Here is a 15424-nt window from a genome sequence, read left to right as displayed (position 1 = left end):
GTTGTGTTAACGGGCTCTGGCGTTGCTACTTCGCTTACTGGGCCGGGAATAATCGTTGGAGTTCCTTTGGCCGGCGTTGGGGCAACCTGTGGTATTATTTCTGCTGTTGCTACGGGTATTATGAAAAAGCTATCCACGAAAATATCCAAGCATGACACGACAATAGCTCTGTCTAGGGCTAAAGTAAATACTATTACCGACCTTGTCTCAAAAGCTTTGCGTGACAGAAAGATAGACGACGTAGAATTCTCGCTTATTCTGGCCGAAGAAGACAAATACGAGAAATTAAAGACGGACATAAGGAATAAAAAAACAGTCGTAAAAGATCTTTCCGAGGAATCTCGCAAAAAGATTTACCAAGAAGCGAAAGAAGAGCTTCAAAGAAAACTCGCTCAGTAAATATCGTGACAGGATTCTATTTACATATTGAACGTCAGTCTGGAAATTACGCGTAATCTTATGCCATAAGATTTATGCTAATTACTCATCTCATAGCATAAGATTCACTATCTTCTCGGAATCCATCCTAACAGGGGGTGGTTGGGGTCAATTTCGTAAAATATTTCGTAGATTACGTCAGGGTAATATGGAATATCCTTATTCAGCCAACAAAACATCCACTCGGCTTTTGTCATATCAGAAACCTCAGGAATAGACTTACCGGTAATTTCAGACAAAAGATAGGGAATAGCTTTGTAATATTTCCCTAGCTTTAATTTTTTCAACGTTTTCCGTAGACTTTGTGGGGTTGGCTCTTCTAAATGGTCTATGATTTTCTTCTTTACTTCGTCGCTTAAATATATCGGATGTAAACCTTGGATATGACTCATCCAGTCCCTAAAGTATTTTATTCTCTTATATGGCGTTTTCTTACGACCTCCGTTGGCATAATACTGCTCTCTGGTAGCATTTGGTACGGCATTACGAATATTCTTACCACACTCGTAACACTGTGCTGACGTGTCGTCTTCTATTTGCATTTTCTTACCACAACAAATATACTTATTTGGCTTAGAAGGTACAAACTTGGGTTTCAAGCACTTTACACAGAAATCATAAGCAAACTCTTTACATTCTTCACACTCCATATATAGACTAATATATTTAAGTGCGCTGTTGCCCTCAACCACACTTGGAGTGGGGGTCGTCCGTAGGTGGATTTTTGACGCGGGTCTTACCCCGTGTTGAGATTGCGCTGGAACCCCCATTCCCTATACTACTTCATTGGCTTGTGGAAAGGATGTGCATAAGTCTTGTTAGATTAACAATAAAATCCCTTCCTCGGGTTGCTATAAGAGAAACTGAAACTGTTTAAGTATGATGATAAACACGACTATTCTTTTAACGAAAAGCTAAAGATTTGCCTAAACGATATGGCACCCATGTTTGGCCATAGTTCCAGTCTTACGTCACAGTGTTTGAACACTGCACTTAAGAGGCATACAGTAGCTTGTCGTGTTTTATCAGTACCGTACGCTTCCAATATATTAAAAGCACTGCAAATGTAAAACTATACCTAACCCTAACCAGTGAATTCAACACCAGTGACAAATTCAAGATACTCTGGACTTCCAGCACGCCTGACGAGTCGGACTTTCCAGTTTATTCCAGTCTCTCCATGCAATTCCTTAATCGCGATTGGAAAAGGTTTCAGTACTGTTGCAGTACAAATATTACAGTGTTTTTAAACATGTTGTCTAGTGAAACATTGTCACAAATATGTCTAACTAAAGCCTCTATATGTCACTAGTGATTTTTAAGACATAAAAGCTAGGTATTATATAATGTAGGTGAAGTCAAGCTTCTGTTAAGAGTGAATAATGTAGTGGATTAACAGTTATGCTTCTAAAGAGTTAACTGACTCTAGAAGCAAGTGCATCGATATTTTGACCGACAAAGTCTTTATCCGGTGTGAATAGATCCCTTGCATGCCACGTCAAAGCAGCTCAATTTGAAGGACAAAACAAAAGAATTTCTTGAGAATTAGAAACCAATTGTTATGTCCTCCAAATTGAGCTTCATTCCGACGTGCTGCAAGGGGTCTATAAAGGAGTCGTTAATCTAAATAAGGGGACATTTGGGGACATCAATGGACATGAGGACACGTTTTTATATCGGTCCACCACCGAAGTCCCTGTTTGGAAAACAGATCGGCGCCACAATCGTCCACAGGTATATCACGTGACATAGCCACGTGCAAATCATCTTCACCCACACTGAGCCCCAGTTCCTCTGGAATTTCTCCAAGGTCGAGCCTTGAGGGCTAAAGGTAAAAAACATGGCACGAAATCAGGCAATCTTCGACAGCAAACATTTTTAGACACTGTATAAGGTTATAGGTCACATAAGTTCTAAAAACGTCATGATTCTTTTAATTTTTTTCTTTTGAATTCTTTTTCCCTCTCCTTCTTCCACTTTCTTTCTCCCTACTTTCCTTCATTTTTTTTGGTTTTCTTTCGCTGTCCTTTTCGTTTTCGTCTCTTCTCTTCCTTTCAATTTCCTTCTTCCTATCTACCTTCACTTCTTTTTTCTTTCTTTTTCTTTCCTTTTCTCTTGTTCTCTTTCTTTCTCTTTTGCTCTCTTTTTTTTGTGTGTGTACCACTGAGTACTTTTCTTTCTTTTCACCTCTTCAATATTTTGTAACGTAGAAATTCCATGGCGCGGTAAGTAACACACAACACAGTCTTACCTGTACCAGTTGGTAAGCGTCATCATAATAAACAGTGAAGCCAAAAAGAATATGAAGTTGAAAAAAGAATAGCTGTAAGTGACTTCATCTTCTTCATCATCTGTAACCTTCGTTCCTTCTTCGCCATCACCTACGAATAAAAGGGTAAGTCAGTAGTCAGGCTTTCGCTGCCAGAAGAGTCTTACCTCGGCCTTTACTTTAGATTCCTAGCCATAAATATGAACATCTGCTCCGAAGCAGATAGGATTTGGTCCATTAGGTCAGGTCACCTCCATGATTAGGTATAGACAATTTAGTTTACTTTAGGTTATACACCCTTCTTTATAATGGCTGAAGAGGGCACAAAAACGAGATCACCCAGTCATCTTGCAAGGCTGAGCAAGGCTGCTCATTCAAAATAAAGGTGGATAGCGCGAATACTGGTCAAAACAAGAGTTAAATTTCTATACTTTTCTCTTATAAAGTCATTTAATGTACTTTTATATCTTGTATTGTGAACTAATGACTGGGTGACCTCGTTTTCGTGCCCTTTTCAGCCATTATGAGAACGGTGTATAGTTATAAAAGATAATTCACTTGCCTGATAAAATAATGGCGCAAAATTATATTATGTTAGGGAAAAAAATACGGTGCGGTACTTACCAGATGTTTTAGTGCTTGTACTCATTCGGTCTGAACTACCCGTCCTCAAACTAAAGAAAAAAATGCGTAGACTACTGAGTACTACCTGCATGCAATTTATTCTTTTATGTGAGGCAATAGCTTTATAAAATAAAATGAAATAGATAAATATTGTTTATAAATTTATCCATGTACCTGGAATAAATGACAGTAACAAAAAGAATGACCAGTCCAATTACAAGTACAGTCGTTTCTGATCCAGTCACTCCAGACCCAGTAATACTGGATATACCTCTTGCACTTCCACACACGGTGTTCACCGTCGTATTGCCAATACGAACTATAAAACGTTAAAGATAATTATACAATCAACGTTTTGTAGATGGGTTTTACCCCAAATGAAAGATGATACCTTAGGCCCTGTTTACATAGCATTTTTTATATAGCATCCAAATTTTGAAAATGTAAAATGTTGGTACTGTACGATCTCTGATAATATGATTGTACTCTACCTGGTTCCAAGGGCTCATTTGCAAGTGCTGATACAGTCAGATATCCAGTGTATAAAGAAATAATTGAAGCTTGTAAGAGACCAGACCTTGGTTGAACTAGAGAAGATATTCGGTAATAATTTTAGATATTTGTTAGCATACACCAAAATGAATGGTATATGAAATATATGTGTTGCATAGATCTAGCTCAGTTGGTTAGAGTGCAGATCTTAGGAGTAAGTTAGAACTACAGTTTATACTATGCACCTCCCACACATCTTCTGTAAAGACGTTTTGATGTCATGGTACCTACTGCCCTTCATTTTAAATGCACAGCTCAGTTTCCAGATGTTTCATTAAGGGTGGGGGATCTGGGGAGAATGTTCCGGTAAATGAGCAAAATATTTTGGCTAAACTACCATTTATAGCTTGGCAATTTAGAAATTGGTCCCCAGGAATCACTGGCAACTTCATGATATTCTCCTATGAAATCATTTTAAAACTTATGAAACCTCTGAGTTTCTATTGCAGAAATCACAGCTAACAGCAGTTTCATGTACATGGCAGATTACCAATGGTTTCTAGATCTGTTCTACATCTTTTAATCAATACCTTCCTGCACTTTTGGAAGAATAGAAATAACAGAGATGACAACACACAGAATCAGGTTAAAACTGATGAAGAACTTATTGAGGTGACATCCTGAGGCCTGGAGAAATCAAGAAATAAAAAATTAAAACTTGTAAAGGAGGGATGGACAATGCATACATGGTAATTTTCTGCGAGAGCACTGCAAATTTGAGAAATAAATTCTACTGTGGGACCATTCTTTTTTTACAGGTATGAGGGCGGCTGATGGGATTTTCTGAATTGAATTCTTTTTACATTGCTCTATATTAAAATTGGGAAATTGTTTTTATAAATTCATTTTCTATTTAGGTATAGTAATCACTTTTTGGGGTGCACCCCAAAAATGCCATATTTTTTATGTGCCCCTAACTTCCACAAGCAACCCCTCCCCCCTCCATGCCCATAAAAAAGAAATGGTCCCATAGTATGAAAGTCCTGAAACTTTGAAATGCTAGATTATTTAACAAAAAATGGTAATTACTGTAATATATATAATACTATTAATTACTCACTTCAGTGAAGTAAACATAACCAAGGATAAATGCAGTCAGAGCCAAACAATAAAACAAAGCCATGAAGAAAAACAGCCCTAAGAGATAGAATGCTCATCAGCAAAAAATATGTGTTGTTCAGAGGGACCTTTAGTTAGCTTTCTTGATAATCGTAATTAAAAATATTTATCTTACGTTAAAAATTAGTATAAAAATAAAGGGTTTAATTTAAGCTTACCAATGTACCAGCACTTGTTGTCTGATTCCTCTGCATTTGATGTCCTGAAAAGCATGGATAATCAAATTAAGCAGGATTTTATATACATTGCGGTATTTCATACAACTAAGATCTCAATGAAAATAAACGTTTTCATTCTTTAACGAAAATTATTAAAGAACCTACTGGCCACGGACTCTGGCCATAACTAGCACTGTTTTCCTCCTTTTTACATTTAAGTTACCATTTCAGATCAATTTCTTTGGTTACTTTTCTAAACAGCAGTAAGAAAAGCTTCAATCAAGTTAGAGAAATGATATTTTTGCTTGTATTTAGAGAGCTAACTTTAAAAAAAAACAAGTAAATAATTTGTTTAAAAGTCAGTACATTTGTAAGGAAATCCAAGAACAATGTCTGAACTTCTTGGTGAACATAACACAATCCATACCATGTGATGGCTAGTGCTCAAAAGGTGAATTGAAAATCATTACCAGCGCTCGTTCCATGTGTGAGCGAAGTCTACCAGCAATATAACCTGGATGAATAGAAACATGAATGCGCCAATGAACCCAAAGTACATCCAAACTAATTCACAAAAAATCGAAGTCAAAGTTAGTATTAAGTACTTTTTGTTGAAATGCGCTTTAAATGAGATTGCATGCATTCAAAATTAAATTATGTGATCATATAGTTAACCCATCTAGAAGTGTGTATTGTATGTAATGTTTACGACATGAGCAGCAGTGTTGTATGGGTTTTAAATTTGCCATATAACACACCAAGGATGCCCAAGGCATTACAACACACCAAGGATGTTGTAAATAGATTTATTTAAAATTGATTCATTTTATGAAAATCCTTTTTCCCCCAACTTCAGTCGCCTACAAATGTAGGTTTATTTAGGTTTGTCCTGTTGGGTGCTGTTGGATACGCTCAGGAATGAATAATTTAAACGTCATGATATAGAAGGACTTCATTTATCAAATAACAAAAATGATGCAGTCTATGTAAAATCGAGTCCATATTAATTCTAATTTTGTAAACAAAATGTTAACTAATTAACTTCTTGTACCTACCAACTCCAAAATCCCCTCTTGGAATATAAAAAGCACCAACACAAAGTCCAATCAACGCAAGCAGTTTAATCAGCCAGTATCTACATAGACCACGTAATGAAATAATTGGTATATTATTGTTTGCTTATTGTTTGCCTTGTATACTGAATAAACAGATGCATTATGAGTAGTGCTCAATATACTGTGTATGATTGAAAAATAACACTAAAACTCAGCAGCATTTTTTAATCATTAATCCAAAGTTTAATCAAATAATTAAGATGAAAAGAAAATAATGATAATAGGAACTAAACACAGATCACAAGCGTTCAAGCTGATCACTAAACAAAGTCCAGCCAAAATTGGAATTTTTCTGCAGGTAAATTTTTGTCTTGGACGTGTAATATGTTTTCCCATATAATAGAATGTGTCATTCCCTAGAGTATCATTTATTTGATTACAGTTGCACTCAGTTGCACATAAGAAGACATGAAATATATGGATACAACTCAAACAAAGAATCTGACTTATTCTCAAGGGAATGACACGTGGTCTGAAATGGAAAAACATTCTAAGCCCTAGAACCGAACCCCAGCCACAACAAACTGATATATCATGACCGGCTGACATAAACTGTACAATAATTATTAACCTTTTAACACTGTCTTATAAATTAAAAAAATGTATTCTTAAAGATATCTTACCCATTATGGATTCCTCCTCTAGGGTCCTTGTTTGACTTGACACCGATAGTAATGAGCATCAACAGAAAAAAGAAACAAGCCATAGCAAAGCACACACGATAAACAGCAAGATATCCTGTCAACTGATCACAGTTGCTTCCTGCTCCAGCCTCAGAACATGCTTTGTCAAACAGCCCAAATGGTACCTTCAACAAAGTAATTTAATAGTACATAAAAGCGACTGAGTATTAAGTGAGGGAATTTTAATCATTATTAGATTGAGGGATGGGGCTACATATTGTGCAGTGTATATCCAGAGTGTATACCAGTATTCTACCCTTTAAGCAACTCCTCTTTTCATATTACATCTCAGTCTTTATGAATTGTAGATTTTCATCATCCCCAAAACACGCATTGTAGACAGAATGTGTATTTCTAGAAAATATCCATATTCAGAGCTTCTGACAGGATGCGGGAAAAAAATTGAAATTATGCGGGATTTTTTTCTGGATTATGCGGAGAAAATGGCAAATTATGCGGAATAGGATGAGGGATGACGTCACAATCGAAAAAATTTCTGAATTTTTTTTTTTACAGGATTATACACTTTTTTTTTTAAATTTTGCTTCTTTATTTAGCTCCAAACTTTGTTTAACTAAAGTTTTACGCAATTATTTACAGTTTTACCTTGATTTTGCTTCTTTATTTGACACTGGCCTTGTTTATCTCAGGTTTTTAATCCACACGTGTAATCGTCGTGTTTTTCGCACTACACGCAATTCTTCTCCCTAATATGCTTCTCTCCAAAACATTGCTTTGAATGTTTTTTTTTTTTTGAAACCTTAAATTTATGATCTGTTTTTGAAGCTCAGCAAAAAAATCCTTATAAATAGCATAATTTAAGTCGTGTTAATTTCTTAATTTCTTTCCATATTTAACGGCTTCATAATACATTTATCCATTTTGAGCTATTTTAGAAGTCGCTAGATCTCAAATGTTTACGAGAGAAATATTATTTTACGCGCGAAAATCTTGTCTGCGAATACCCTTCTAGCCAATCAGAGAGTACGTTTTATTTAAGGCTAGTTACCAGGCACTTTCACGGTTTTTAACTAAGAACGCCTTGTTCCTTTTCATTACACGTATGATTCAATATACAGTTTTAAACGCTGTTTATTGCTTGAAATTTGGTAAGTAAACTATAAAAAATTCGTAATTTTATCAAAATAAGAAAACATTATAATACATTCTTCTTGATTATTAAGTTTTCTTTAGACTTTTGACAAATTATGCGGGATTTTGCCGGATTATGCGGAAATCGTTCGATTGTGCGGAAAAAGGCGAATTATGCGGGTCCGCACCCGCGCATCCTGTCAGAAGCCCTTCATATTATAACCCACCCAAGGAGGAAATTGGAAACCCTAGAGGAAAGTGTGGTCAGAGAAAGAACAAAATTGGAGTAGGGGGGTCTTTTTACAATTCCCTCTGTGGTGGGGGTACATGCATGTATATTTCCTGGAACAGCAAAATGTCAATAGACCTTTCTGGTGCGATAATGTTTTCTCAATTCAGTGTGAGGAACCTCCAGGGCATTAATTTTCTTTTGTTTTTACTCTTCGAAAAATTCATGAATATCCCAAAGGGTACAAAAGGAATAACGATGATATCCAGACGAGTTATAAAAACACCATGAATAAGGTCTATTGGCTGGATATATAATATAATTCCCCCTTGTCACTATAAGTACTGTATTTAGCAAACAGCAATTTAAAATACTAGCTAGTCATCAGCTGGAACTGGAATTTGTAGGTCAAATCTGTCCCTAGTCGGTCATTTCGAGCTAGAGGTATGACATGCATAATAGCTAAAACTAATTTGGCTGGACATCATGACCGGAGACTGACCAGCCGTTATTTTCAGTTTGACGCTTCTAACTGTGGCCTCCCAACTTATTTTTTTACTAGTTCACTTATCAGACAGCGAGAATTTGTGCATAATTTGCATGACCACAATTAAAATCATTTAAAATTATTTGGTACGCTTTGCAACAAAAACTTAATATAATGGCTAGGGATTTGCCTAGGTGATACCTATTTTGTTCCCTTTGCTGGCTAATTTTGGGCTCTTTTGTTAAAAGTCTCTTAAATTGATGAAAACTTTTGGCGGGAAAGGACTCAACAGCATTTGTAAAAAAATAAGTTGGGTGGCCATGGTTATAGGTGCACTGCACCGTAAAGCCCTGATGAAGGAAGTTTTTTATTAAAAAAAAATTCTATTGCCCTTGTAAGTTTCTAAGGGAATTTTTTTCACACCTTAAATAACATGGCTGCCATAAAATACACTGAAAATTTCCAACTTACATTTTCAACCATGGCATGCTGTACTTTGGATGACAACATCAAACAGGAGACGCCAGTGCCGAGAAGCAAGAAAATGCTGTACATGATACGAGTTGACGTGGAACTTTTACATGAGGGACAACAGGAACAACAGCAGCCAACAGCAACTGGACAGCAACACCATGCACACTAGAAATATACATGGAATCAAAATATGGCTACCACGTTGAATGACTATTATGAAAACCTGTATATGAGAGGCTAGTCAATCCAGAACAATATATAGTTATTCAAATTAGTAGCTATAATTCGATTCCATATAATCCGATGGATAAATTATAGCTTTTTAAAAAAATAATTTTTAAATTTCCTCGATCTATGCAATTTATGAACTATTAAACCCAAACAGAAGAAGAGCGAAGAAATATTTCTAGTAAATAATATATCTTATGACATCGATACACAAAACAAATAATATAAGAAGCTTATGTATTTCTGTCGAGCACTTGTTCTTTGGTGTTACTAAATGTTCGATTCGTGAGACAAATACTATCACCTTACATCAACAACACCGACTTAATACTCGATTTAAAGGGAGCTTTTCTTGTATTTAGTTATCTTACCTGTGCTGCCGTGCATAACGCCAATACAGCGCCCATGTTGAACACTTATTTGATCGACCGTCCTCCCCTTACTGGATTAAGACAGCCTTAAAAATTGCAAAAACAGTTAATACAACTAGAATATAACGCCTCGAGGTACTGAATTCGATGGTATGTATTACCAAAAAGTATGATTTCGTTGGTTTTTAGAGAAAAGCATACAGAATCCACTGACTTCGAATAAAAAAAGTTCAGCCAAGTTGAAACGGAGTAAACAACAAATGGACGTGAGGGACTGGGTATTTTTATTGGGCTTCCTGTGGTTTTGTTGGACATCTAATATCATCTAGGATAATAAAGTATTATAGGAAATCGCACGATCTCGAGTACAATTTGGAAATTAATAGACACGAGTAATGTTTTGAAAGTTCTTGTAATTGCACGAGCCTTTAGGCGAGTGCAATTAAAGAATTTTCAAAACATTACGAGGGTCTATTAATTCCAAATTGTACGAGAAGATCGTGCGATTTTTTGTTTATAGTTCACTCAACAAAATTTCAGTAAAAAATGCGAAGCGACACCGTTCATCTTTGTCTATTTGGTGGCCGATTTTCAGTCCATCACGCAACTGAAATGCATAAAAAAGATTAGTTCTTACGGCTTTGAAATTTTATTTATATGTTTTTTAAGTACAAAATGATAGAAAATAATTGTTCTGACATTGTTTTGGCCGCGTTGCCATAGCAACTTAATTCGGTACTTCTACGGAGTACAATTAACGCTATAATTGTACTCCTCTCGACCAATCAGAGTCGAGTAATTTTGTTGAGTGTACTATAAGTATAGGAATATTTTTTTGGTTTATTTGAATCTGAAGTTTAATAAATTAGCTATTATTATCGCGTTGATCGATGCTATCAAGCAAGGTTTGCAAATAGTAAAATTTCCCTGGTTGAAATTATTTTCTATCAATAAGATCCAAAATACTAAACACTAGAATATATTTAAGCAAAATTTATTTTGCCAAAATTAACTAAAATGTATGAAAATTGTAGAGCCGATAATAATAAGGGATTTCGGTCTTAAAGATTGGGATACCTGTGTTTTTGTTAGAAGTATCCGCTGATCTAGCAGGCTCACCAGGTCAATATGGTGTATGATCGTCTACCAGGGGTAGATATTACACGGCAAAAACAACCCCATACACCAACAAACATGGCCGATCCTAATACCTCCTCACAAGCTGAAGACAATGTCTTACATTCTATTGCCTCAAAGACTCCAAAAGAATACAAAATAGGTGAGTATTTGCGCTGTAAGATTGAGCGCCTTTTTTGACCCCAAAATCAACCAAAAAGGCTGCAAATCAGACTGTGAAAAGCTTATTTTTCTGTTGATGAACAGTCATATTAATTCACGAGGGGTGCAGTGCTTGGCGGCAAATTGAAGTGACAGAGGATTTTGCTGTCATTTGTCCTTACATAAAAAAACAGTTCTAGTGAAATGTTTTACGCGTCACTGATCATGAATTACTGTTTCTTGATCATGTTACACATTTTGGCAATGGTTACAGTACATCGCTCTGTGTTTTGACATTTAAAAAATCTTACAGAAAAACTAATTTTTTAAAGTAATATGCGATGAGATAATAATGGTAGGGGAAATTAAATGATTAAAATTAATCCAGAATAATAGTATTGATCTTCAACATTAGCTTATGGAAACTGAAAAATTCCATTCTACTTTGCACTGGTCAGTCAATTGCAAGGTTGAATGTGTTCCTAATACCCCCTACATCCAACCAACCCATCCTTTCGTGTGAGAACTAGCAGCATGGCAGGGCACTTGGTACACTAGTTATATGTCCAGTAACAACTGAAATTAGGATTATTGTTATCAAAAGATGAAAGTCTAAAGCAAAATAAAAAGAATTTTGTATGTACTATGATAATAGGACAGGGCATATGATAGACTGAAATGTTGAGTTCCCATAAATCATTAGTTCTAGTTAGAAATTTTTCATGCTTATAGACTTTAGTTCATCAAGATCGATTCTGGGTTTTTTTCCAGAAAATGCACAGAGGATCACAGGATTTGCTGTTGGGGCTGGCAGGTAAATAACAAATGAAATTAATTTAAATAAGACAACATTTTTCTAGTTACTGTTGCTATGTCGGACAAGCTAAAACTTGTTTTTGATATCACACATGAAACTACTTCTTATTGTAATGATTTTTGTCAAATTGAATATTAGCCAACAATAAACATGTTTAAGGCATACAACCCTGTATCATATTAAATGTTTCCCATGAAGCATTGACAGTCTTTGGAATAATACAGCTGTGCATCAGCTACTGCATGAAAAAGGCTTTATTTTATGAGCTTCTTTTTTGTTTACTTATAATGTTTTTTCTTCTTTGTTAGCATGCTTGTTGCTCAAGCAATATCACATCCGTTTGTTGTATTTGGTCGTCAGTGTCAGGTCAACAATAATGCCACAAGCTTCCATCTCTCACCCTTCACAGTTTTTCAAATCATGACAAGGCTGGAAAGAAAACAGGTATGAACGACCAGCTTCAGTGACTTCAGCTAATAACTGTTGTCATCTCATAGCCTTTCAACCTGAAAAGCTAGCCTTCTGTCACATACTAGACAAAGCAATTTTTGTCTTGATTTTCTGTTTATTTTGGGGTCATTAGAGCGTATTAAGGTGCCTCTATAGAGTTTTTCCTTTGTGCACTATAATTGTGGATAGCATGCACAATACCGCAACTTGAAGAATTTTTAATTTATATAATGCATTAAAAGGATAGTAAACAATCGTGCACAGTTAACTTTAGCCAATAAAAATTAATGATCAATTAATCTGCCATATGCTCTGATCCCTTGTTAGCATTACAAATTATTTGATACCATACAATCATATAAACATTTTAGGGCCTGAGCTCCCTTTGGAAAGGGTATGGCAGTACCTACATTGTTTGTGCTGTGAACTTCTTTAGTGAGGCAGCTTTGAGCACCTTGACTCAACTACCAAAGTAAGTTAAACTTTACTGACAGAAATTCTATTTAAAAAACCATAATCATTATAATGTCTAGTCTTTATGAAAATTTTCAACTCCAATTTTTATTTATTCAGAGAAAAACCCACCCAAGAAACATCTGTTAGAGAAGTTGGGGCTCATTTGCTACTTAAAAGGTTTGAAAAAAATTGTTTTGTATATATACAGTATGGGGAAAGGTTAGGTCACCAACAAACAATTTTACTCAAATATGACACCATGCCCCATGTGACTCAACTTGCATTGGGTGCTACCCATGCTTTCCCAAAGTAATTGGCACTAATGGTTGATGTTGATTGCCCTCAGTGTTCTGACGTACAGGGTAGGTGTAGAACATTGCAAAGAGAGTACTACCCACAGATACTCCTCAGAGCAGCAATTAACATGTACAGTAATGTTTAGGAATCAAGATCTGAGTAGCTGGTGGTAGTTGTGTAATGTGCTTTGCTTTACATCACATTCCTTGTGTGTTTTTTTTGTTTTGTTTTTGTTTGTAAATACTAGATGTCTTGAATAATTCGTTTAGTTCAATTGAATACACATGGTCATATCCTTGGTTTATTCATTTTAGCTTGGGTCTGATAGTGAGCATGCCCATTGCAGCAGCAAGTTTGGTTGAAACGGTCAAGGTAATAGCTTCATACATGTACTGTCATTTGCCAAAATACTGGTGTATCTAGTATGAGAGACTTTCAAAAGACAATTATTAATTGGGATAGAGTTTATTTTCTCTGACTCAGTTACTACCATAACCCATTCATTTAGAAGCATTAAAAGGCTGCCCAAAAGTCTGCCAGCACTGCAAGAATTAATTTTTTTCTTTGCAGACTGATCACATTAAAGGAGGCCACAGTGCACTGGACACACTCAAAGACAGTCTTTACAGATTTGTTGGCTGGAATCGTTCATCTGGTCGGCATGGTCGTCTCCTTCCCATGTGGACAATAGGATTACCAACAGTGCTATATGGCCTTATTCATTATATCGTCGAAACATGTGTCCAGCACTGGGTTCTTCGTTCCATGCGTGAAGTGGGCCTCATTCCAACAGGGTCTCAAAATGAAAGCCCATCATCAAGTGACGAACCTCAGCCCCCAAATGATATGACCCAGTGCTACTATCCAGAACTCGCAGCAAACTTTATGGCATTTGCCGTCCCTAACCTGATGTTATACCCATTTCGTACAGTACTTAATCGGCTATATGTACAAGGCACAAGAACCATAATTGATGATTTGGATAACGGTTATGATGTAGTGCCGTTAAGTACAAATTATATTGGTATGATGGACTGTTTCCGCACTATCTGGCGTGAAGAAGGCATTCTGGGATTTTACAGGGGCTTTGGAGCACTGATTGTTCAGTGTGTTTTATACTTCCTTGTTCTTAAAATCACAAAGTTTATTTATGTACAGCTATCACAGGACTTTAATGGGAAAAGATAATAATACAAAAATGGACTTAATATGAACTTATTGTGATGTTTCTATACTAGACTCAGATGTCCAGCTGTCAGGTGTTGTGCAGAGAATACTCCCTTTTCGAGTTGCTGGTATTGTTTCTGGAGACCGCTGAAATGTTGAACCGCAGGCGCATATTAGTATCGAAAATGAGGCAAAGACTGAGTAAGATTCGTATGTGAACAAGGGGAAACCGTAAACAAACTTCACTACGAGCTTTTTGGCTGGTTTTGGTGCAAGAAACCTCAACAGCTGGAAATCTGAGGCTATTAAATTTTGTACACTAAAGTGCAGTATTGCTTGATACTATAGTTCTAGTGCTATAACTAAAGCCAGTGCTGCTGAATAAATTATTATTTTAGGACAAAATAAATTTTTCAAGGTTCTGAATGACATTGATGTAAGCTTTTGATAATTTACGCTACCCTGCTGTGAGCCCTATGCATACTCAACAGAACATATAATAAACTGCCAAATGGAAAAAAATGACAAAGGAAATTTTGCTTCACCAAAATTTAATATTTGTTCTGCCAAAAATAAAAATAAACTGTCTAGCCATTATTATTATTTTCTGCAACATTTATAATCAGTACTCAACACTTAGCTCAGATAAAAACATGCATTATTTTATGGATATCCCTGATTGGGAGACAAGAACAGGAAAATTTCATTGAGTCAGTTACTCAGCATTACTCTACGGAAAGGTTGGCTTCAATGGACTACTTTGACAATAAAGCAGCAATCTTGGATTGCAAGGTACATACTATGGGGCATCCAGGGGGAAAATAGAGCTTTGTTACAGTAGTAAGAGTGATTGATATTAACAGCTCACTACAGGAAAATACAACAAAACATGGATTAAAATGGCACATCAACCACCTTTACCCATAAAACATGAAACTATATATATTATTTTGTCATCTTTCTTAGTTTTACCCTCTGGCAAGATAGCCACCATATTGTTGAAGTAGTCAATTGGCTACTATATCTGTCAGCAGTTTATAGTAGTGGGGTGTTACCATAGATTGAGGTGTGGATTAGACCTACAATGGTTAGACCTTCAACTCTTCTCGGAGAAGGACTT

General features: G+C 36.0%; 2 protein-coding genes across 2 annotated transcripts; one reads left to right on the top strand and one right to left on the bottom strand.

The window, feature by feature from the left end:
* Nucleotides 1–1552: 1552 nt before the first annotated feature.
* LOC116307941 (putative serine incorporator) lies at nt 1553–10101 on the bottom strand. The gene is made up of 14 exons (XM_031718277.2): nt 10001–10101; nt 9840–9925; nt 9238–9405; nt 6899–7083; nt 6216–6295; nt 5631–5724; nt 5161–5204; nt 4944–5020; nt 4414–4510; nt 3823–3918; nt 3506–3650; nt 3332–3381; nt 2690–2819; nt 1553–2263 (listed from the first exon to the last, which is right to left on the bottom strand). The coding sequence occupies exons 2-14, from the start codon at nt 9873–9875 to the stop codon at nt 2110–2112; spliced, it is 1356 nt and encodes a 451-aa protein (XP_031574137.1). The 5' UTR covers nt 9876–9925; nt 10001–10101; the 3' UTR covers nt 1553–2109.
* An 831-nt stretch (nt 10102–10932) lies between these two features.
* LOC116307936 (mitochondrial outer membrane protein SLC25A46) lies at nt 10933–14907 on the top strand. Its single transcript, XM_031718270.2, has 7 exons — nt 10933–11118; nt 11889–11931; nt 12243–12378; nt 12756–12856; nt 12958–13017; nt 13452–13509; nt 13708–14907. Exons 1-7 carry the CDS (start codon nt 10968–10970, stop codon nt 14323–14325), a joined length of 1167 nt encoding a protein of 388 aa, XP_031574130.1. The 5' UTR covers nt 10933–10967; the 3' UTR covers nt 14326–14907.
* Nucleotides 14908–15424: the final 517 nt, after the last annotated feature.

Source organism: Actinia tenebrosa, unplaced genomic scaffold, assembly GCF_029948245.1.
Source record: "Actinia tenebrosa isolate PJP-AT-01 unplaced genomic scaffold, QUT_ActTen_1.0 PGA_scaffold5__44_contigs__length_20552954, whole genome shotgun sequence".
Lineage (NCBI taxonomy): Eukaryota > Metazoa > Cnidaria > Anthozoa > Actiniaria > Actiniidae > Actinia > Actinia tenebrosa.
The sequence above is the reverse complement of the archived record's forward strand: the minus strand, read 5'-3'. Positions and strand labels throughout refer to the sequence as shown.